The 23,799-nt window shown below is 41.5% G+C and overlaps 1 protein-coding gene across 2 annotated transcripts in view; it reads right to left on the bottom strand.

Annotated features, from left to right (window-relative positions):
• ILRUN (inflammation and lipid regulator with UBA-like and NBR1-like domains) overlaps nucleotides 1-23,799 on the bottom strand; it is a 91,124-nt gene that overhangs the window by 5,324 nt on the left and 62,001 nt on the right. Inside the window, exon 4 of one of the 2 annotated variants that reach the window (XM_087817345.1) lies at nucleotides 14,624-14,727. In XM_087817345.1, coding sequence (XP_087673471.1) covers nucleotides 14,624-14,727 — 104 coding nt within the window. Of the gene's footprint in view, nucleotides 1-14,398; nucleotides 14,728-23,799 lie in introns of both variants that reach the window. The other variant, XM_016223718.2, reaches the window with a different exon arrangement.

Consider the following 23,799-nt stretch of genomic DNA (forward strand, 5'->3'; position numbering starts at 1 on the left):
TGCTGCTCTAGCACTTTAACATGTTCTCTTTAATTCTTACAAAGATTCATTGAGACAAGTGTGATCTCCAACCTAAGAAAGGTGTGGTAACCTGGTCAAGGGAACAGAGCTGGTATGTAAAGCAGTGGTTTTTAAAATGCCAAAATGCCACATGTCTTGCCAGCCTCTAAGCCAGTCAAGCCTCCGGCAGGCAAGCTAAGCCTGCAACCATCTCAGTAGCCATTGCACCTACCCACTCAACCAAGTAGGGGTGGGTTGGGGTAGCAAAGGGCTCTCAGACTCCACTTTATGGGGCTGGTCAGAGGGTCACAGACACCACAGGTGGCAAGTAAAGAAGCTTAAAACAAGCTGTCTCAGTACTTCCCAACAACATTCACTTATCCGGAACAATCCAAGGAAAGCAATAAAGGCTTAGATTCTGTGAGATTTAAAAAACCAATACAATGCTCAAAGGTCTCTGTACAGGAAAAAAAAATGCACAGAGCAAAGAAAACCCCAAAACAAACAGCATTTGATTTCCATGAAATATTTCCCCCCTTTACCCTAAATTTAACTGCTTTCCAGACCAACACTCCACACACTTCACATGGGCCTTTATAAAGTAACTGGTAGCCTTCAAACTTGTCTGAAATGCTTGGAGAAGAGAATTTATGCCAAAGAGCTGTTGTACATTCCTATTTTACAGATAAATAAAATAGGTCCTATGCTATTGGCAGAGAGAGAAATAAAGACATGGGCATTTTCAGATTTCTACTGGAGTGCCCCAACCCTTAGACCATCCAGTGTGGTATTTACCTAGCTTAGATTCTGGAGTTATCGTTGGTCCTCTATTTACTGACTGAGGTTCCATGCCTTTTGGGGGGAAAAATGCTAATTCCCTTTCACCCAGAGAATGGCATACTGGAGCTGTTGATGTTTAATTGGTACAGAAAGGTGGCTTGAGAAAAAGCTCTATTTTCCTTCCCTCCAAATTAACTACCATCACTTCAAGAAAGGGAGAGAAAGCCAATTCTATTTCAAAACCACTTTATCATTCAAGACTCCCCACATGCAGGATTATAGATGTAACAAGTGCATCACAGAGCACAGGTAATGTAACACCAGTTGTAAAGGAAAAGCCTGGCGGACATTCCAAGAACAGCTTGTTCAGAGTGTCCGATGGCGGGAGGCCAAGTGGGAAGTGCCTTTCCTAAGAGTGGGATGGAGGTTTGTTCGAAACAGGAGGCCCATCCACATTTCAGGTTCCACTGAAGTTCCAAGACCTGGTATAACAGGTTCTGGTGGCTAATGTCTCCAACCTGAGCCTAAAAGCAGTGTTTGGCAATATAGATAATGTTCCCTCTCTTCTGGGGCCTAGCAATTCTACTTTTATCTGTAGGAAAAGCAAATGCCAAATATTTTAACTAACCTGGCATAACTGACCTTTCTCCTGTAACAATTGCACTACTAAGAAGTAAAACAGATCAAGGGATAGACACATCAGATGGTACTACAGGGCCCTGAATTAAACTGACTCAAGCACAAACTGAGGCCATCAGCATGATTACAAAACTCAGTGAGTATGAGACAGAAGGCCAGCCTCTTCTCTGAGGAACCACTTCTTACCACAGACGTAGCACTAGCAGCAATGCTGGACTGGTCAATGCCAATAGGGAATGAATAATCAGACCCAGAGAAGAATCCCTTTATCTGACTCTAGGTCTGAAAGCCAATTCCCTAGCACCTACCCAACTCCCGTAGAAATGGGCTTTCTAAAGCTACCTTTCTTGGAGCAGCCTTACATCTGTTAGGGGACAAGAAAGTATTCCTGGTGAAGGAGAGACAGCCTTTATGTCCATTGAAATTGAGGTGTTGCCTGTTTGTCTTTGTCTCAACCTTCCTTCAGCTTTCCATGAACAGCCATTGTAGCTGTGAGTCCTGGGACCTAACTTACTTGGCTTCAGGGCAAGTGAGCCCTCTTAAAGCACAGAAGCTCCATCCTCGCCAGCTAAGACACAGGGGCCTCCCTGCTCCTTGGTGCCTGGAAGGAGACCTTGGCCTCGAGCAGGTGAAAGATTACAGTAGTTGGGCCAAGTCCTGAACTGCACTTCCACCATGGAATAACTACTGCTAGGTATACTTGGCTAATTTTCTAAAACATTTTTGAGAACATTTATATAGCTCTGGCTGGTGTGGCTCAGTTGGCTGGAGTGTCGTCCCATTAACCAAGGGGACGTGAGATCGATTCCCAGTTAGGGCACATACCTAGGTTGTGGGTTCGATCTCCGGTTGGGGCCCATATAAGAGGCAACAGATCAATGTTTCTCTCTCACATCGATATTTCTCTCTCTCCCTCCCTTCCTCTCTCTCTCAAAACAAAAGAGAGAGAGAGAGAGAGAGAGAGAGAGAGAGAGAGAGAGAGAGAACATTTACAGACATAGAAGAAAAACTCAGCCTTGTTCATCACGATCTCCTGAAAGGACAATTTAAGATCCAGTACCTACAATCCTGTTCTCAAAAGCAAACCTAAAAAACAACTCTGATGTGTTTCACAGTAGTTTACAGCTGCCCCCAGGGAAGAGCAGGGTCACTCCCAGCAGTGATTTGGTTATCACTGACCTTACATGAGTGTACACCTGCAGTATCTTTTTTTTTATTACTCACTGGAGGATATTTTTTCCATTGCTTTTCAGAGAGGGGGGTGGGAGAGAGAGGAAACATCGATGTGAGAGAGACACATAGACAGGTTGCCTCCCCACTGGGCCAGGGGATCAAGCCTACAACTGAGATACGTGCCCTTATCTGGAATTGAACCCGGTACCCTCCAGTCCTCCGGCCAGCGCTCTAGCCACTGAACCAAACTGGCTAGGGCTGCACCTGCAGTATCTTAAAGTTCTTCCTAAAATTTTGCAGAATCAAAATAACTTTTCAAAAAGGAGTGCCAAAAAATTGTTAGAGAGGTAAAACAGTAACTGTATATTATTAAAGTACTAAAAAACTGGAAACTAGCTCTATATCAGCTAGTTTTTTTTAAAGGTTTACTCATCAAGTTTCAACAGTAGGTAGTATAGTGTTATTGAAGAGCAAGCTGCCTTTTATGAGGGTGGAACCTGTTTCTGTCAACTATTTGTAAGACTCAAATATAAGTAAAATAAATGAACTATAAAATGCTTTGCACTAGTGAGCCATCTCTCTGTTTTTAACCTTCCAGGGGGAAAAAAATAGGCTGAAATTCCTACGGAAATTAGGGTGTCTCACAAGGGCTTTCTGGGTTGCTCTTTTTCTCTATGAAAGCTGATTGTTTAGAGAAAGCAACAAAACACAAAACTTTCACATACCTGTCTTTATTTTGCTGTTATTTGTGATTTGATTTAAATAAATAAAAAGGTTCACACAGGTTAACAAAAGACAGGAACCTTTGCCACATAGCTTTGAAATAACATGCTCTGAGATGTACACTGAGGGCAGCATCAGATAACACGGGGAGGGTTCTCCTCCTCATTTCCTGGGCCAGTCCCACCCACCTATTGCTCCTTTTCTATCACTTATGTGCACGGAATACAAACACAGAAGAATACAGGGTTTGGTACTCAGTTCTAGCCTGATCCTGTACTGCAAACATGGTGTGATGAGGCCCTCCTTAAGGGGGGGAGGCTCGGTTGGCAAGGGCCAGAGACTAAGCCTTGATCAACTCATTAGTCTCTCATTAATTAGAAATAAAATAAAGTCTTAATGGGAGTAATGGGCAGGGCAATGAGGACTCTCTCAGAAATACTCAAACTAGGGCTCTTCCCTTGATTGCTCCCAACAGCCTGAAGAGGCTTCCAGTGGAACAGTGGCGCCACGTAGGCATGATGGGAACCCTGGTGTTCAAGCAACTTCCATGAGGATGAGTGTGAGAACAAGCCAAAGAAAAGAAATTAAAGCTACTTTTATGCATGAGGGCTAATGGTTGGCAGCTCAGTTAACCACCTTCTGGTTGTGCCAAAACTGCTTAAAAAGCTAGATTCAGCCCTAGCTTGTTTGGCTCAGTGGTTAGAGCATTGAGCCACGGACTGAAGGATCCTGGGCTCGATTCTGGCCAAGACCACATACCTCGGTTGCAGGCTCAATCCCCAGCCCGGGTCGGGGCATGTGCAGGAGGCAACCAATCGATGTGTCTCTCTCATATCAATGTTTCTCTCTCTCTCTCTCTCCCTTCCACTCTCTCTGAAAAGCAACTGGAAAAATATCCTTAGGTGAGGATTGAAAAAGAAAAAAAAGCTAGATTCAGTTATAAGAGTGCTGAATTGAATTTTTAAAAGCCCTGTAAAATCACTTTTAATACTTCTGTAACACAGTTTTACTGTTGCTCTTAACTAGCTTCTACTGCCCTGTTGGGGACCTTCCCATCCATCCATCCATCCATCCATCCATCCATCCATCCATCCATCCATCCATCCATCCATCCTCCCTCTGTCCATCCACCCCCACCCTTCACCTTGCAGCTCTCATTCTTCCTCCCTTCCTTCTCCATCTTCCCACCCATTCACAGCTCCCCCTGGCCAAAGGCAGCTCCTAGAGCCTTCACCTAGCCCCTGGCAAAGAGAGTTACCATGAAGAGTAAAACTCAAAAATAACTGTAAATGAAAACATGTTATTTAAAGTTCTAAAGGGAGGAGGAGGACACTGGCTGAGTCTGACTTCCCTTTTCAGTAAAGGCTTCAGAAAAAGCTATTTGTTATTTGTAATTCCAGCTCAGGTGGAAAGCTGGCAGACAGAGCTCTCTCATGGCCATGTCCTGCAGTAGAGGGGATTCCTAAAAAGGAAAAAGAACTGGCAAGAGTCTCACTGAGGAGAATACTCAAAGGGAGAGAAATTTATCCAAGTTTCCTACCCATGTGGCCACTGGTGCTGCACTGTGGGAGTCCTGCTGAGGCACAGGGTGAGGCTGCTGGTCCCATCTCCTCTTGGAATTTCCATTTGGGCTCCTGGAACCTTCTGTCAACTACCCTTTCCTCACACACCATTGTCTTCCCCATCTCTCTTACAACGAATTCACAGTATCACCCCCCAACATCCCAAGTGGCTGTCTGATTGAGAATAAATTGTCTTTCCTTTGTCCCTTTCAGCCATATTTGGTTTAATCTTGCCACTCCCCTGCTCAACAGTGATGTTGGCACTGCTTCCTTTCACATTAAAAGTAAACTCTCCTTTGCTTGGCTTTCAAAGATCTTCCTCCAAAATTTGCCCCACCCTCTTTAAGCACATCTCACTCACCACGTCAGGCTGGCCAGTGTCCCGTGAACACACCCTGCCTGCCTGTGGTTACTTCTGGGTCTTCCTGTATGTGGTTCCACTTCCTTCCAATTCAGCTTGAATCTATCATCCATGAAGGTATCATTTTTCTGGCTACTCCAAACCTCATCGCTGTCTCCTTCTTCCAAACTCCTATGAGCACTTAGAAGTCAACTGGGACTCAATATACTCTATATTTACTGGCTCTCATTCTTTCCTATGAGCTAAGTTCGTCTTTATAGCCAGAAAGTAAATTCTTTGAAGAAAAGGATTAGCATGACCTGAGCATCTAGGAGGCCTCACTAATTGACTAATAATATCGAAGCTACCCCTGTGTAAAGCAAACAGTTTCACAACAAAACACCCAGGACCCTCTTCCTCTGCAGGTGAATATCTACAGCTTTGGAAAGGTCTCACTTTCAGCTGAGTTCTTGGGAAGCCCACATTTTCCCCAAGGTACAACACTTGTAACCTTCCATTCTGCACCTGGTTCTGCCAGAATGCATTTATAGCAGACTTAGCTGAGGACAAGTCATTTGAAACCTGAGCATCTAGACCAGGAGACAAACTGTACACTTGTGAATTACACTTCTCTCTTTGAACCTGTAATTTCACTAGTCCTACTTTGAGAACTTTCATCAGAAATTAAAGTGCTAAATTCAGTGTATAGGGAAGAGAATGTATTCTTACAACCAAAATAAAATATTCTGGCAGCCCTGGGAACACTAGCTCTGTTTCAGCTCTAAGACCGTGCAGCATCATATCAGTCTAAAACAATGCTCAGAGCCCCAAAACAAATAAAAGGGGGCTAAGCAGCTTTGAAACTGTTGAGATACAAAAGGGAGAGTTCCTGGAGATAATTTTTATTCTCAGTCAGATAGTAATGTTACAAACAACAAAAGACATTTTCTAAGGCTCACCGTGTTTGCTTAATTTATTTTTAAATGCACACATGACCCATGCCAGTTCAAATACTGGCAAGGCTGGCAGGGCTTTACTGGTTCCTCTGGGTTTTCAAAAGAGATTCATCATAATATCATTAAACCAGAGACTCCTGGCAAACCCCTTCTGGTACAGAATGTGCAACAGTCTACCAGCAAAGCTGAAGGGGGGGGGGGGGCAGTAATGCAGGTTCCTCAGTTGCTCTGCATTGCTTCCCCCTTGGCCACAAAGTCTTTTGTAGCTCCTGAAGATGAACAAGGAGATCTCTACAACTCTGACACTAAGTATATAAACTACGTTTAAAGAACAGCCAACAGACTTTGCTTCTGCCAGCAAACCTCATCACAGTGTGGTCTAGAAGAACATTAGACTCAAACTGGGTCCCTGGGTTCCAGCCCATGGCCCACCCTCAATTTGCTGTGTGAATATGAGCAAATTACTTACAGCTTCCTGATTAGTTTGTCAAATGAAGAGTATAACTACAAAACTCACAAGAGTGTTGTGAATTAAGAGTAAGAATAAATGCGTAAAGGTGCTTTGGATAACATAAAGTGGTTTGTTTACACATTAGGCATAGCATTATTATGTCAGTCCTTGGACCACTTCTCTATACCAGTGGTTCCCTGGTAGGGCAATTCCCCTCACTCCCCCCACCCTTGCCCACACCCAAGGGACATTGGGCAATGCCTGAACACTTAAACATGAAGTTAGGGAGGTAGCACCAGCCAAGGATGTTGCTAAACATCTTAAATGCATAAGAACCCCCACCCCAAGACTGTTCTGGCCTAAAATGCCAGTAGTGTTAGTCCACTGGCTGAGAAACCCTGCTCTACACTCGCCACTCAGTGGACCCGAAGCATTAGATACCAACCATAAAACATGACTCCCAAATTTACATCTCCACCCACACCTCTCTCTTAAATATACCCAACTTGAATATACAACAGTCCACTTGACACCTCCATCTGGATGTTTAGAGAAACTATCCATGTGCCCAAAATGGAACTCCTGATCACTCTCCACCTCTACTCCAACCTTTCCCTTCTCCACTGATGGCAATTCCATCCTAAATTTTAGTTGCTCAGAACAAAAACCTTCGTTTCATCCTTTACTCTCTCTTACGTCCATCCCCTTCGACCTACTAGCAAATCCTGTTGGCATTAGCTACAAATTGGATCTAGACTCGGACCTTCTCCTACTCCACTGCCATCACTTGAAACCACTCCTCTTCCCCTGAATCACTGTGCTAACTTCTCTATTGTCCTTTGGTTCTATGCTTGCCCTGTATTTTCAACGAGAGCCAGAGTGATCCTTTTACAACACTGGGACCACATCACCCCTCTGCTCAAAACCCTTTCATGTTCCTCTGTCCCTCAGAACAAAAGCCCAAAACTTTGCAAGGGCCCACAAAGCCTTCCATGACCTGGTTTCCGTCCTCCAACTTCATCTCCCTTGACTCTCCTCCTCACTCATTCTGTTCCTTGAACGGGTAAATTTCCACTTCAGGGCTTGTACTGGCTGTCCCTTTGTCCAAAATATTTTTTCTCCAGAGAACCTCCAGAAACAAAATCTGACTTTAGAGGGAGTAAGCTAGCCCTAGGCCTTCAGTATGTTCTAATTCTAAAATGGTAAGTATGTTCAAGGGAGATTTTACACTTGTTCCAAAAAAATATAATTCCAGAGACTATCTTTTGGCAACAATCAAGGAATACAGACAGGTTTGTGACTGCAAGAGGTATAGGTGCTACTATCACAAGGGTGAGTTAATAGAAATTTCAATGTCAACAAAAATCTAAACCCAAGTGATTAGGGAGATTCTAGGAAATATTTTCCCTTCCTGGAGGAGAGAGATAAAGGCTGATTTCTGTAGCTTCCACTGTACTTGTGGGGAAAGGGGGGTTAGTAGTAGAGAAGTCACATATTATCTTGTCAATAATTGGCTTGCTCTTCATTTGAAATGCAGCAGTATACTACAGAAAGCATGCTCTCCCTAGCCCACAACTGTTAGCTCAGCTGCTAAAAATGTGTGCTTGAACACTAGTTATAACTGGGAGGCAATGGAGTTCACTGTTAGGAGAGCAGCATCGAGAGTAACTGTTTTGTTCATATCCTGGTCTCACCAGTTCCTAGCTACATCATCTTGGCAAGTAATGGAATCTGTATACCCCAAGTCTCAGCAACTGTTAAGTACGGATAATAACAGTACCTGTGTCATGGTACCACTGTGTGGACAAAATGAAGCAGTGTACAACAAACACTGAGCCTGCTGCCTCTGGGGAACAAATACTGGGGGGTTGGGAGGCAGGGAGGTGACTGATATATTTTGTAATAAGCTTCGTAGAACTACTTGGCTACTTAAATTATGTACATTGATAATTTTAACAACAATAAAAATTAAATTTAAAAGTCCTCAGCACAGTGCCTACCACATAGTAAGTGTTCAATAAATGGTAGTTTTACAGCTCTGATTATTGTACTTTCAGTGGCGTCTGCCTGGGAGTAGCTGGCTTTTGCTACCTGTCCCTTGTCAGAGGAGAACACAAGCTGGATAAAATATCAAGTGACACAAGTTTTCCTTCCAGCTTCTCCTTCAGCCATCTTTAAATCTTTCGTGGAAAGGGTCTGTATCTGAGAACAGACTCAAGTTTCATGGCGGTGGACGGTTAGTTACACTGCCCTCTATCACCTCACATAACTATTAACCCAGATAAGGACACCAACCACCTGCCCTCTGGTCAAATTCAATGCCCTCTGAATTGGGCAAATAATGAGCCCAATTCCACTGTCACCTTAAAACTATTCCTTATTATTATGTTAAACTGACTGGCTACTTCAAAGTAAGTAAGATTCACAAGCCATTAATTACATCCTCAGGCCCATACAACAAAAGACTTGCTTTTTCCAAACCTTCCCCTCTAGTAGCCTCTACTACAATTTTAAAACTCTCACCTACACAGAGGGAAAATAACTCTTCTATGCTTTAGTCAACACAGATAAGCAGCAGGTTAGAAGTCAGCTGATTTCTGATGTAATAGAAGCAGACTGACTTCTCTAGCTTCCGATGCAAAAGGTACTAGAGTGGCTGTCAGAGAGAGGGGAAGAGCAGGTGGGAATGCGGGCAGGCAGGGCAGATGGCACCTGGCAGTAGCGGACGCTGGAGGAGCTTGAACCTCCCCACAAAGATAACAAGTTTCTCCTTCTGAATCAGCACTTGGTGGAAGTAATAACAGTGGCTCAGGCTGTAATCCAGTTTTAAAGGAAGAGTATATGACATATATAAGCTCTGAACATTTTTTAAAAGTAAGAACAAACACAAAATAAGGGCTATAGTCCAAGTAACAAAATAAATAAATTTGGGATTCTTTTCGGCTCCCCAGTGTTAAATCATTACTCTTAGAGAAAATGAAGCATTTGGCTGTCCTGAAGAACAGCCCCTTTCTTGGTGTTTTTGTTGTTGTTTTAATCCTCACCGAGGATATTTTTTCCATTGCCTTTAAGAAAGAGTGGAAGGGAGAGAGAGGGGAACATTGATGTGAGAGAGCCACACTGACTGGTTGCCTCCTGAATGCACTCCAACCAGGGCTGAGGGCTGAAACTGAAGCCTAGGTATGTGCCCTAGGTATGTGGCTGAAATCACCCGCAGACCCTCTAACCACTGAGCCAAACCAGCTAGGGCCAGCCCCTTGGTTCCTGCCAGCTGCACTCTTACCCCCAGCTGTCCGAATCAGATCATTTGGTTGGTGTCTTATTCTTCTGAAAGGCCTTCTTAGAAAACATTTAGAGATTAAAAGAATTACTGGCAAGTAAGGAAAAGGGGTATCTAATTTTAACAGGACTTATTTTTTCCTTCCACACCTCCAGAAGTTATTTTTTCAATACTTTCACATTGTCTAAGCAGAAGCTATCTGGGCCTCCAGAATGAGTCAGAGAGCTAGAATTCATGACAAAGCTAGCCTTGAATCAACAGAGTGAGCACCTATCCTACTGTGACTGTTTGTCCTCTGAGATTCTTGAGCTAATCACATAAAAATGGTTTCCTTAAAACAGCACCTGACCATCACCAATACTTGATCTGACTGTTCACCTGAGACAGGTCAGCCACAATTGAGCTGACAATGAGGCCAGCCAATTTATGAGTCGTTGGAGCAGGTCCACATATACTTACTTTTCTGACTCCCTCTGACAGCTCTCACACAGGGGAGGGGCCAGGCCCTCTGGGTTGTGGGATGGAGCTAGGGCTGGTGTTCCCACCCAGAGCTTCCCCCCCAAGGAATGAAGCACTGAGTCCAGAAAGCTAATGGTTATTCAAGGGCATCTAGGGAAGGGCTCCACGGGTGTCCAGTTCCTGGCACTGACAGATGTGCCATTATGTTGACACATCCACCCAGCCCTCATAGAGCAGGTGCATGAAGCAATCTTTTCATTTCATCCTACCAACCTTAGCAAGTTAAACTGTAACTATGGAGGTAGCAGGAAACTATCTGCCTACTAAAACTGTGGTCATGGGCTTCCAAGAGCATCATGTTCTTTCCTAAACTTAATGGCAGGCAGGGAATTCTTTAGAGTACCTCAAATCTATTGCCAACTCACTGATCCCTGACACCAGGGCATCAGGTACTCCTTCTACCCAGCCAATAAAGATGGCACCTGGGGAGAACTGAAAACACTTGCCCCTTCTCTAGAGCCCCAGGGCTCTCTTGCATCCTTTCTACTCATTCATAAATAAAAGGGTGCAATTTATAAAAACCACATAGTTTATATACCCCAAGAGTTATAAAAATAGTTTTTATTTTTATCAAATGGGAAAAAAAGTTACTACTTAAAAGACTCAGCAAACACGAGAACTCTTCAAAAAGAAGATGCCAAAGGCAATCCTCAGTTTAAATATTAGAGCCACTTATCAACTCTGCTTATTTCGACTCTGCTTCCTTCATGCCTTGATGATAACTGGTACTCAGTTAATGCTTTCGCTCAACACATTTTAGTGATGTGGCACCTGGACTTGAATCCCAGCTCTGTCTCTCACTAGCTGTATGATACTGGGCAATTTACTTAGCCCCTTGGAGCTTTTCTTATCAAAAAATGAGATGAGGCTTGTAATGTACGTGGCAGCAAATCTGGGAACACAGAACAGTTAAAAATACCTCTAATCTATACCTGATCTCATCACTTTGTCAAGTATACCATTCAGAACCTCAACATTTAAGGCTTTTCTTATACACCAACCAAGCATGACACATGGTCTTGATTGAATCCTGGTCTGAACAGATGAACTCTAAGAGACATTTAGAGGCAAAGAAATCTGAATGTGAACTGATACTAAAAAATATTGGGAAATTATTATTAATCATTAGGTAAGTTAATAGTATTTTTAAAAGTCCTTATTTCGTAAAGATGCATATTCAAGTGGCAAAATGTCATGAGATATATATAATTTCCTTTTAAATATTTAAAATATTTTAGAAAACAAAGGATGGCAAATTAACAATTCTTAAACCTAAGTAATGAGTATACAAATGCTTATTATACTATTCTCTCCACTTTTCTGTACATTTGAAATTTTTCAAATACAAAATTCCAACAAAGCAGTTTTCTAAAAAAAGAACCTCAAGCATGCCCACTTTTAAAAATAAATCTATATCTGAAGCCAAACACAGATGTTAAGAATTATAAGTTATCCCTCATTTAAGGTATCTATTAAGTATAGACCCACTTTTTTTCAAAGGCGTTATTATTTCATCCACTGTCCCTCAAAGGAACACAGTAAAACCAGCAGACTCTATCTCCCATCGTCTATTATGCACCTTCTGACCTCACAACCCTTCCTTGTCCTGCCCTCAGCACTTAAACTGTTCTCTACACCTTTACTCTTGTCTTTCCACCTGCCCATTCTTTGAAAAGCCCTTTCCATCAACTCCACCTCTGCCTTTTGTAACTCTAACCTCCAGGCATACACAAAAATTATACATTTGACTGTTGTTCTCTACTGACCAAACTCATAGTTGTCTTGACTGAACTGTATGCCTGTTTCATCACTTCTGCTGTGCTGTAAGCTGCTGGCTAGCAGGGGTCACTTCTTTTATTCTTCAAGTCTCCTACTGAACAATGTATGCTGTTCCACGGTGCGCAAATCTGTTAATAAATACTTACTGATGACTGTTTACACCTGACCCCATTCCTTAGGAGCCAAAGAGGTGGAACTGACTCAACTTTAGTCAGAAATGCTTCCAGAGAACTTTGCTGGACGTTCACATAAGTGCTTTATGAGTAAGATTCCACTTAAAGTAAGAAAAAAAGGGAAGCTCCAATTTCTCTTTGGGATCCAAGTGCCACATTCTCAATGCATTATAGCCAATAGTCTCCTTGAATATCAACTCCAATGAGAACCTTACTCTATGGTTCTTGCAAGTGCTACTTCTAAATGATCCCACAGCATTCATGAAAAAAAAAAAGTAGGTAACATCCCATGAATTCAACAATCTTAAGAAATATCTCGATAGCCTCAGTCCTTCCACAAAAGCAGTATGCTGAGGAACTCAATTGAGACTGATAGATGATCCATTCTGACAGTGCACCCCCACAAACACACCAGGGCCAGGGCAAACAGAGCTGATTAAAAGGCATCAATCCCTAAAGCCCTAAATGAAAAGAAAACAACTAACAGGTTCACAACCCAGGAAGAAGAGTGCAATGCCCTGGCCAGGAATGCCAGCCCTCTATCCTAAGACTACAATGATGGCTGAGCCAGGTAGTTCGCAGTTGGGTAAAGGGCTTCCATTATAGAAAGCAATGGAGCAACTAACTGGTTTTGCCTCCTCCAACTTTCATCTTCCCATGAAACTTAACTGCCTCAAGTTCCCGTTCTAACAAGGCATTCTAGAGCTGGTACCACCCAGAACAGTCATACTCTGAAGGATTAAAAATAAGAAAGATAAATCTGGAGCAGTAAGGACTTAGAGAAAATCTTTGATTAAGTGTGAAGATGTGAAGTCTTTCCTCAAATACAGGCAACTTACTGGCTTATCAATTTCCTTCTCCGATTTCCTGGAGAACTAACATGACTCCTCATAATCCTTTACGACTATTCAACCGACCAATAAATCAACCCTATGCTACACTACTGCTAAATGAAGTCCCTCTTACTAGACCATGTGACAAAAGAAGATTCACATCACCAGGTTTGTTTTCTTAAACTGCCTCTTGTTCTAGATCATATATAAAGCATTGGTCAGAAAAATACCATTCTTACAAAACAAAGCAACTTGTCCCTCAAATAAACATCAATTTTATTTTTTAAATTTTGAGGGCGAATGCCAACATGAAGCTAGGACAGACTTAACAGTTATATAATTATATAGGTGGGATGCTGGGCCTAACACACAGCATTATTAATCAGAGCAGAATGCACAAGAATGCTCACAGGTCCCCACCATATGAACCGCCTACAACAGTGAACTCTTAGCACCAGGAATTTATTCAACCAACCAAAAACCAACATCCAGAAACCAACATCACCTCAGCAGTGTGTGGAAAACACTCTTAATCAACTGGCATAAGGAGAAACAGATCAAGGAATCAAACACCTAGAAGAGTGTCTCAGAACAATCATAAATTTAAAATCATGGTTAACTCAACAAACAATTCTCTTATTTCCCGCACGTGAAAAGTCAAAATATCACTTGGGCCACTCTGGGTTGTAGGTGACATCAACAGGAAGACATGCATACAGGTAAATAAAGTGAAAGCCCAACCATAATTAGGATAATTGAGCTTGCCTTTCTCCTCAGAAAATAAACAAACAAAAACAAAAATCCCACCCAAAACCAAAAATTCAAAGTAGAAACCAATTCCAAAGGCATGTTGTTGTTGCTCTAAGCTCAGTATACATTTAAAATGGAAGCATGGCTGGCGATATTTTGACTTTCTTTTCTTAAAATGTAAAGGTAAAGAACTTTGTTCTTTCACCACCCAAACCAGAGCAGAGAGACAGTAGTAAATTATAAATGTGGATGAAGTAATATCCACAGGACATAAAGATGGGGGGGGGAGGGGAGAAGGGGTAGGTTTTGAGTTGTTGCTGTTGGCAGGAGAGCTAAGCAGTCTTAAAGAACATTCTAGGATTCGAGGTTTGCCATGAAGGGGTATCACAGATCCCAAGGCCCACCACCTACCCCTTCTCCTCTTCTCCAAGGGCACCTACCTTACTGTAAGTCACTACTGATAAGTTGTTTGCGTGACTGCTGGGGGACAGATTTACAGAGTTCTGTGAGAGTCTATTCTCATCTTGCTCGGTTTGGTCAGGAGCAGGAGCCCATGTGTTTTTGCTGATCGAGTCGAACTCGGAACCCCCAGGGTCTTTTAAGTTGTTTTCATCTGATTGTCGGTTCTTTTGGGGAGAGGCAAACGGGTTGAAGTTTCCTTCTACCTTGCGATGTGGCTGTGTGTTGAACTCCGTTTCGAAAGATGACAGCTGCTGCGTTACTCCTAAAAGTCCACCCACCTCCACACTGAGAATCACCCAGATGACATCTGAAACAAAAAGACAACTCATGTCAATGACAGATATACCCACAAGGCCCAAAGCAGCTACCTCTGAGAACCTCAACCACCACTCAAACCACAGAAGGTGTTCTATACACTAGTTTAGAAGCTTGCTGATAAAGTTGTACAGTATATTTATACTGCATAAAGTTCTACATTTTTGGTAATGTCAAGTTCAAACTCTGGTACAAATTCAGTAGAGGTCTGCAGTTAAGAACCATGAAGCTATTTGTAAAAAGGTTACTGGTCGATTCTGATGCACAGCCATATTTGGAGACCATTACTCCAAAGAATAATCATCAACAGAAACCTAAAAGCTATTTTCCCAGAATTATAAGTTCTTGGTGGTTTTTACTTTATTTAACATGTGTTTAACTCAGAAAACTCAGGGCAGGCATAATTCTTGAGTCAAAAAATACTTACAATTACTAAAATTGGAACTTATAGATTGCCCCTACTGCCTGGGCAATTTAGAGTAACCATACTGTTCAAACTAGGTCAACTGAGAGTGAAAGAGGGAGCTATTAGTAATTGCACCAGGACACAAGTAAACCAGCATTAATCCTGACATATTAGGACAGATATCACCCTGGCTATTCCACAATCTATGTGAGCAAAAATTTAGTATGTCTCAGATTTTCTAAAATAATCTAATTTAACACAAACGTTACCTTTCTGTCAGAGAGGGAAACCCTACTATCTACACTGAAACCGTAAGAGATTTGTTTTCAAAAGATGCACCACAGAACTTTCATCCTAATTCAGTTCTTTATTTCCTCAACTACTCAAGCTAAGGGTTCAAAAGGAGAATAAAGAGACAGTTTCTTCTCTGTTCAGCACCTCAATTCAGAGAACAGTGGCATCTACTTTCCTGTTGGAAGATTTTCGAAACACAAGCTACAGAAAGGCCAAGAAGCATTTAAGTGTGAACCCTGCTGAAGACAAATATAAAAAATTGTCCAGACTCCTAAATAACTGCTGTAAGGTTGATAGGAAAAGGCAAATAAACCTCATCCGTTAGCTACATGAAAATACAGATAAGTAAAGAGGATAGTGAAGGAATTGAAGAAAACCTCTTGGGCTGTCTTTATTCTCAATTTTCAATTTGGGTTCTCTATCTGAAGAGGGGATCTTTGGGTGTCAGAGAGCCATAAATACTCAATTTGAGGTTAGTGGTTTGAGAGCTGTATTAAGAACTGGGTTCTGTTCAAATGACTATGAGCCAGAAACCTAGTAAGTGGAGATGCAGTGACATCTGCTGTTCACTTCTAGAAATAGCAACTCGTTTCACCTCGAGAATAGGAAGCTAAAGCCTAGACTAGCAGCATTAGCAGGACTCACAGGAATGGGCATCTTAAGACACACTTGTCATTAAAGCAAATGTGAATCCTCGTGGAAACTAGTACCATAAAGTTCTATGTGTTGATTTAACACTGTAAGCCAGGATATGCAGTGTGCCACTTCACTCAGAAATCTGGGACAGTGCCAGGTATGGTGGGTCAGGGGACTTTCACTCAGGGCTATAAGTGAATTTCATAAACCAATATGATGTGGGCCTTAAAGAACAACTCAGTGCAGGCAGCCAGAGGGAGAGCTATTCCACGCTCTTCTGTCCAAGCTTTCTAACCAAAAGCAACATTCCTTTACTCTACTGTTCATTTTTCCCAAATGAATATGTCATTTCACAGTACATTAATTCCTACTTGTTGTCTTCCACCCATTTTCCAAATCTTTTTGTAAGTACATGATACGTGTAACATACTTAGCTACAGGTCACATGCTTCACTTTCTTAGCTAAGGAAACTAAATGCTTATGAGAAAGGACAGTCTTCTGAAGGCTGTTATCAGTCAGTATATGAGACTAATAACATCCCCCCACCACCACTCTGAGAACTAAGGCTTCTTTTTATCCTCACTCGAGGATATTTTCCATTGCTTTTCAGAGAGAGTGGAAGGGAGAAAGAGCGAGGGAGAAACACCAAAGTGAGACACACATTGACTGGTTGCCTCCCGCAAGCGCCCCTATCGGGGCTGGGGATTAAGCCTGCAACAGAGGTACGTGCCCTTAACCAGAATCAAACCTGGGCCCCTTCAGTCTGTGGGCTGACGCTCTAACCACTGAGCAAAACTGGCCAGGGCTAAAGCTTCTTTAATATAACTCACTGGGCCTTACCATACTTACTTAACACACTGCACTCTTATTCACCTTGGCTACTTTGCTGTACTGCTCACACACTCTACCTAGCAGCTGTAAAAGGAGTTATCATTTAAGAAGCCACTGATTTATAAATACCAACAATAAACACTCCAATTCTGATCCTCCAAAGTTATTACCATGATGGGTCATTAATGAAGAGCAAAACATGCCTTCTACACTATACAATGAGCCATCTTGGCACTACCTCTAGACCTCACATTTCTAAATGTGCTCATCCCATGTATTGTATGTGCGTGCGCACGCGTGTGTTTAATCAAATAAACAAAAAGGGTGATAAAGATGGACCCAACAGACTAGCTTCAGAGAGGTTGGCCATTCCCAATTCTTGCCTTGATTACTGAGATGAGAACTACCAGCCAGATATTTTACTGTATCTCTGAGGATAAAATCACAGCTGTGAAGAATCTTAGGGGTCATCTAATGGAACTGTTTCAATTTCAATGTAAAGGATCTGAGGTCTGGAGGTAGAAGAGATGGGCCCAAGAACTCCCAGCTCTCAGTACAACTTTTTAAACTCACACTGTTTCTTCCCAACAGCAACTTGGAAAGCATATCCAGGGAACTAAAGCTATAGTTAAGTCAGTTCTACTTCCTAGGACATAGTAGCTTTACCAACAGACATATGTTCTTTGGTGCCAATATCAAATAAATGAGCAAACAGAATGTCCTAGAAAATTAGTTAAGGAAGTAGAACCAAGGGCTAGGCCTACATAATCAGGAATTAGTAAGCAAATGGAGAAACTGATTTTAGAATATCTCACTTTAAGGTGATTTTTAAAAAGCTCCTGATCCTTTAGAGCTAGAAGGTACTGTAATGTTATTTCATTCAACTCATCCCTTTTACATATGATAAAACCTTTAATAATTAAGTACAGAGTTGGGACAATTTGGTAAACAAACCAAGTACCAAAGTATTGGATTACATCTCAAAGTATAAAATAAATATACATGAGTCCATAGTTATATAAATGACTAAATGGGGTAGAAGAGACAAACTTCCTTACAGAAGAATTCCAAATTCCAAATAATATATACAGATGCTCCCCCTTCCAAGAGGTGGGGCTTAATTCTATACATCACCAACCCACCTTGAGGGTGAGCTAGACTTAGTGATTTGCTTCCAAACAAGAGTAGAAAACACAATAACTTTATCCTGGAGAAAATGACAAAACTACTTGACCAAGCGATCATGGTTAACATCTTCAGTGAAGTTATACAAATTTCAAGTACCTGGTAAGGCATTTCCCCTCTGTAGTATTCTTCCCCAAACCCATAACATCAGTCTAATCATGAGGAAAATATGAGACAAACTCAGATTGGGAGCATTATAAAGGACACTTGATGGTTTTCCTCAAAACTACCAGAGGTCATGAAAAACATGGAAAGATTGAGGAACTGTCATAGACCAGAGATGGGAAGACACAAATAAATGTAATGCGGTACCTAGACTGGATGCTTGAAGAGAAAGAGGTAGTGAGTGGAAAAACTGATAAAATCTAAATAAAGTCTGGAGTTTAGTTAATAGTAATGTTTCAATGTTGGTGTCTTCATTCTAACAAGTGTGTGATGGTTATGTAAGATGTTAACAATGGGGGAAACTGGGTATATGGAAACTCTGTATCATATTTTGAAACACCACTATAAGCCAAATCGGTTCAGAGTAAAATCTACTAAAAGAAATTAGTATAGCACTAAAAATTGTCTTTTTAGGCATTAAGAGGTAAAGTTGCAACAGAGCCAACACAAACCATTCTCTCTGTAGTGAACTGACTACAAAGGAGAGGGCTTTCATCCAGTAATGGGCAGAACAGGTCGTAGCAGGGCAGGGAAGTGGGGTCCATCACATACTCAAGTTCTTCAGAGGCCTTAAAAAGCCCACCTTGTCAACTGTGCACGAGTCACTCCTATCTCCAGGGAGACTGCTCTTTTCCAGTGCAACTCCTCAGAAGAGCATTAAGGGCCAGTTAACATTCTTCAAACAGGGGCAACAGTATAAAAGAACCATTGCCTTGATGTGGATATTGGGCTGAGGCTGCCTAAATCTAAAGCCTACCTCTGGCCTGCACAAGAGGCCATCAGAAGCCACTTAAAGCAAGCAATAACTGTGGCACCAATAGGTTCCACTTCGTCTGGGCTTCCAGAGGGGAAAGCCAGGGGACTTAAGAAAGCACCACTTTCAAAAATCCAGTTTACAGGAAACTTCAAAGTAGTTCAAACTGTGGCTAGGACTAAAATCTTGCAGGCTTCTGATGTCTAGAGCAACCACCCTGGGCTTGTCCCCAGGAGCTGAGAGACAAGAATACCAGTAAGACAGAGACTGGCTTAGTTGGCATATACATGGAAGATTACCATGGAGGTCACTTGTAGATTTGGGGGTTGGGGATTCAAATCCTTCCTAAAACTCAACACACCTTCAAAGCACAACAGGAACCTCACATTTCCCCTGAGGATTAAGAAACAACTTGGGTCTGGAGAGGTAAACAGGTACCAGTCAGTTGCTGGGCCACAAGCTATGGGCTTACATTTCTTCTCTGGGGGAAAGCTGGGTATGTATTGCCTAGCTTGAGTAAAAAAGGCTTGAAAGGAGAAAGTCTGAGCACTGGTCGTCTCGTGGACTGAAACAAGTCCCAACAGTGCATAGGTCAATACTATGAGCAGGTCTCCACATCTTTTTGTCTGTCTCTTGGAACTACTAAGGTAACAGTGTGTATACCACTTTAAGAAGGCACTTCCAACTGTCCTTGCACTGGTCTGCCTAGTCTCAACTTCCAGCCTGCATTTCCACATTATTTACTCAACACAGTAGCCTTGCTCCCATCACACATGCCCAGGCAGGCACTCAGATGCTTTTACTACGTCTGCTTCAGCATCTAAGGGAAAAGGGAGAGGCAGGCACCACTAGTCATCAGCTTCTCAGAGGACAACTCCTGATTTCTGGGGCTTAGGCCCCATTCACAGCATGTGACTGCTGAAGGCCTGACCTCTAATCAAACACTGCTTCCCTGCCCATCCTCACTCCCCACCTCACCTTGCCAGAAATGTGCATTAGAACCTTGTTCCTTAGTTTTGGTATTATTCTCAGGAATTTCCTTTTAAAATGCAAATATCCCTCAAAGGAACATTAAGCTACCTTAACTTCATTATCAGGTCAACCCATGGGCACAAGTTCAAATAGGGGAGAAGAAAGAGAAGCCTAAGAAACAATACTGGAAGCCCAGGTGAGATGAGACAGTGAAGGGCCCCAGGTGCCCATCAGAGAAAGAGGGGCTCAGAAAGCAAAGTGGAAATGGCAATAACAAATAAACTATTCCTATTTCACAATTTTTCCAAATCATGCACTATTTAATAATCATGAGCTTTTACCTTAAATGGGGGAGGGTGGTAAGTATAGCAATCATTTAATTGGTTATTGGCTTCAAGCCTTAAGATTCAATGGTTCCCTACTTCCCAAATCCATTAAGAGTAAAAACATGTCACAAAAGACACAAAAGATAAAAATCAGCTCAAAATGAAAAGGAAAAAAATAACCCTGCCATTAACTGGGCTGGAGGAACAGACACAGATAAAGGCAGGATCAAAGTTAACAGAAAACATTATTTCTCCCAAGGTCATACAGCAGCTGGAATAATGCTGTAACAGCCTTCTCTGAGTGGCTACTGCTTTCTTACCAATGATGCCTCCAGACCTGCTTTGTTACTGAGGATACCCAATTACTAAACTGCCCTTGCCTCATGACAGTACCCAAACCCTAATTAATCCTCCCTTCTAATCCTGCCTCAGAAATAGCAGTCAACCCAAAATTGATCCCCACATGCCTGAGAGTCTCTTCAGCAGAAACCTCAATCTTAAAAAAGCCTCTTCCTCCTTCCTCTTACTGCAATGGAGGGATCAGGTTGTCACCACTTGAACCCTTTGATTGATCTTAGCATTACTAAGAACAAAATAATTTTGAAAAATAATAAAGTTAGAGGTCTCACAGCTCCTGATTTCAAAACTTATTACAAAACTACAAAATAGTGTAGTACTGGCAGAAAGACAGACATATATACCACGGAACAGAATGGAGATCTAAGAAATAAACCCTCATATTCTCATATTTATGGTCAAATGGCACAAGAGTGCCAAGACCATTCAAAGGGGAAGGACAGTCTTTTTCAACAAATGGTACTGGGAAAACTGGATATCCATATGCAAAACAATGAAGCTGGACTCACCTTACACGAGGGGTAGGGAACATCCCGCCCATGGGCCACATACAGCCCATGAAATCATTTGGATTAGTCCTGCCAAAGCAACCGCAGACAGGACTCGAAATTCAATAAATCTAGGAGCTTTTTTCATAGCTAATTTTTAAGTTGATAATTCTGTATGACCCACGAGTGATGCTATAAATATCCAAATGGCCCTTGGCAGAAAAATGTTCCCCACCCCTGCCTTATACCATATACAAAAATTAACTAAAACTGGATCAAAAACCTAACTACTAAGAGCTAAAATTGTAAAACTCCTAGAAGAAAACACAACAGGAAAGCTTTATTGCACTGGATTTGGAAATTTTTAGGTATGACACCAAAATCACAGGTAACCAAAGTAAAAAGATAAATTGGAATACATCAAAATTCAAACGTTTGTACATCAAAGGACCGATCGACAGATGAAAAAGCAAACCATGAGATGGAGAAAATATCTGCAAATCATCTATCTGATAAGGGGCTAACATACAGAGTACATAAGAGAACTCTTACAAAATAAAACAACTTGATTTAAAAATGGGCAAAGGAACTGAATGGACAAATTGAATGATCAACAAGCATATGAAAAAATACTCAACCTCACTCATTATTAGGGAAATGCAAATCAAAACATCACACTCACTAGGATGTCTACTATCAAAAATCAGAAGATAAGTCTTGGTGAGGATGTGGAGAAACTGGAACCCTTGTGCACTGCTGGTGAGAGAGTAAAATGGGACAGCTGCTATAGAAAACAGTATGGCAGCTCCTCATAAAATTAAAAATAGAATTGCCATATGGTCTAGCATATATTCCACTTCCAGGTATACACCCCAAAAAACTAAAAGCAGGATATTGAACAGATATTTGTATATCTCTTTTCACAGTAGCATTATTCATAATACCAAAAGAAACACTCAAAGTATATGCTGATGGATGAATGAATTAAAAAAGTATGGTCTCTACATACAATGAAATAATTAAGCCTTAGAAAGGAAGGAAATTCTGCCTGGCTCAGTGACTAAGTACGGCTCAGTGGTTGACTATCAACCCATGAACCAGGAGGTCATGGTTCGATTCCCCGTCAGGGCACATGCCCAGGTTGCTGGCTCGATCCCCAGTAAGGGTATGCAAGAGGCAGCCAATCAATGATTCTCTCTCATCACTGATGTTTCTATCTGTCCCCTCCTCTCTCTGAAATCAATAAAAATATATTAAAAATGTTTTTTAACAGAAGGGAGGAAATTCTGAGTCCTAATACAATTTGGATGAACCTTTAAGACGTCTGCTAAGTGAAATAAGCCAGTCACAAAAGGACAAATACTATATATAATACCACTTATGACATATCTGAAGTAATCAAATTCATAAGACAGAAAGCAAAATGGTGGTTGTCAGAGGAAAATGAGGAGTTATTTTTTAATGGGTACAGTTTCAGTTTTGTAAGATGAAAAAGAGTTCTGTAGACAGATGGTGGTGACAGTTGCATAACAATGTGAATGCATTTAATGTCACTGATGTATACTTTATAAAATGGCTAAGATGGTAAATTTTGTTCTGTGTATTTCACCACAATTAATTTAAAAACACACAATCTTTATGTTAGTTGCTTAAGGTTAACCACTACTATATTATGTGGCAGAATCAAAACCAGATGTCAATTCTTTTGAACCCTGGTCTAGTGCTTATCTACAATACCCTGCAGCACTCCTTCCCCATCCCCTAATCAATTTTGAGAGTTCAGTCAATCAGGAAATAGATAATACTCTTCCTGTAGGAAAAGATGGAAATACTAACATCCTAATAATTTAAACTTCTGTAGCCTACTAATAGAGCATAATCTGAGTGGGTGATAGTATAAGTGCAGAAAATTAATATAGCATGAAAGTACATTTAAGCAACTTAAATTACTACTTTAAATTTCAAAGTACGATTATGTTTAAGAATAATGTAGGAAATGAAAACTATAGCTACAGGACATTAAGAGCCAAACTATATGCAACTGGCATAAAATATAGATTAAAAATGGCATTTTAACAATCATTTTGGCATTAACGTTGAAAAGCACTTAAATGTGGCAGTGGATAAAAATGGATTAACATTTAAATACTGTACCCTTTATATGCAAATAGGTGGAAAAATGGCTAGTATTGTTATTCCTTCACTACTTCTGATGAATTTCTCAACCAGTTTGACTGGGACACACTGGTGCCTCTCTCTCGCTCCCTCCCCTTCTCTCTCTCTCTCTTCCCCTCCCTCCCTCTCTCTATTCATTTATTTTTTAAATCCTCACCAGAGAATATTTTTTCCACTGCTTTTCAGAGAGAGTGGAAGGGGGAAGACGAGGAGAGAAACATCGATGTGACATCAATTGGTTGCCTCCCACATGCCTCTCCTGACCCGGGCGGAGATCGAGCCTATAACCAAGATATGTGCCTTTGGTAGGAACTGAACCCAGGACCCTTCAGTCTGTGGTCCGACGCTCTAACCACTTAGCAAAACCAGCAAGGGCTGGTGCTTCTTGATATCTGTAGTACTTTCATCAAAGGGTAATTAAATATAGAAACATTCAAACAGAAGCATTACAAGTAAATATTTAGTTCAACAACC

This window comes from Miniopterus natalensis, chromosome 5 (genome assembly GCF_054644295.1).
Source record: "Miniopterus natalensis isolate mMinNat1 chromosome 5, mMinNat1.hap1, whole genome shotgun sequence".
In the NCBI taxonomy this organism is placed as follows: Eukaryota; Metazoa; Chordata; class Mammalia; order Chiroptera; family Miniopteridae; genus Miniopterus; species Miniopterus natalensis.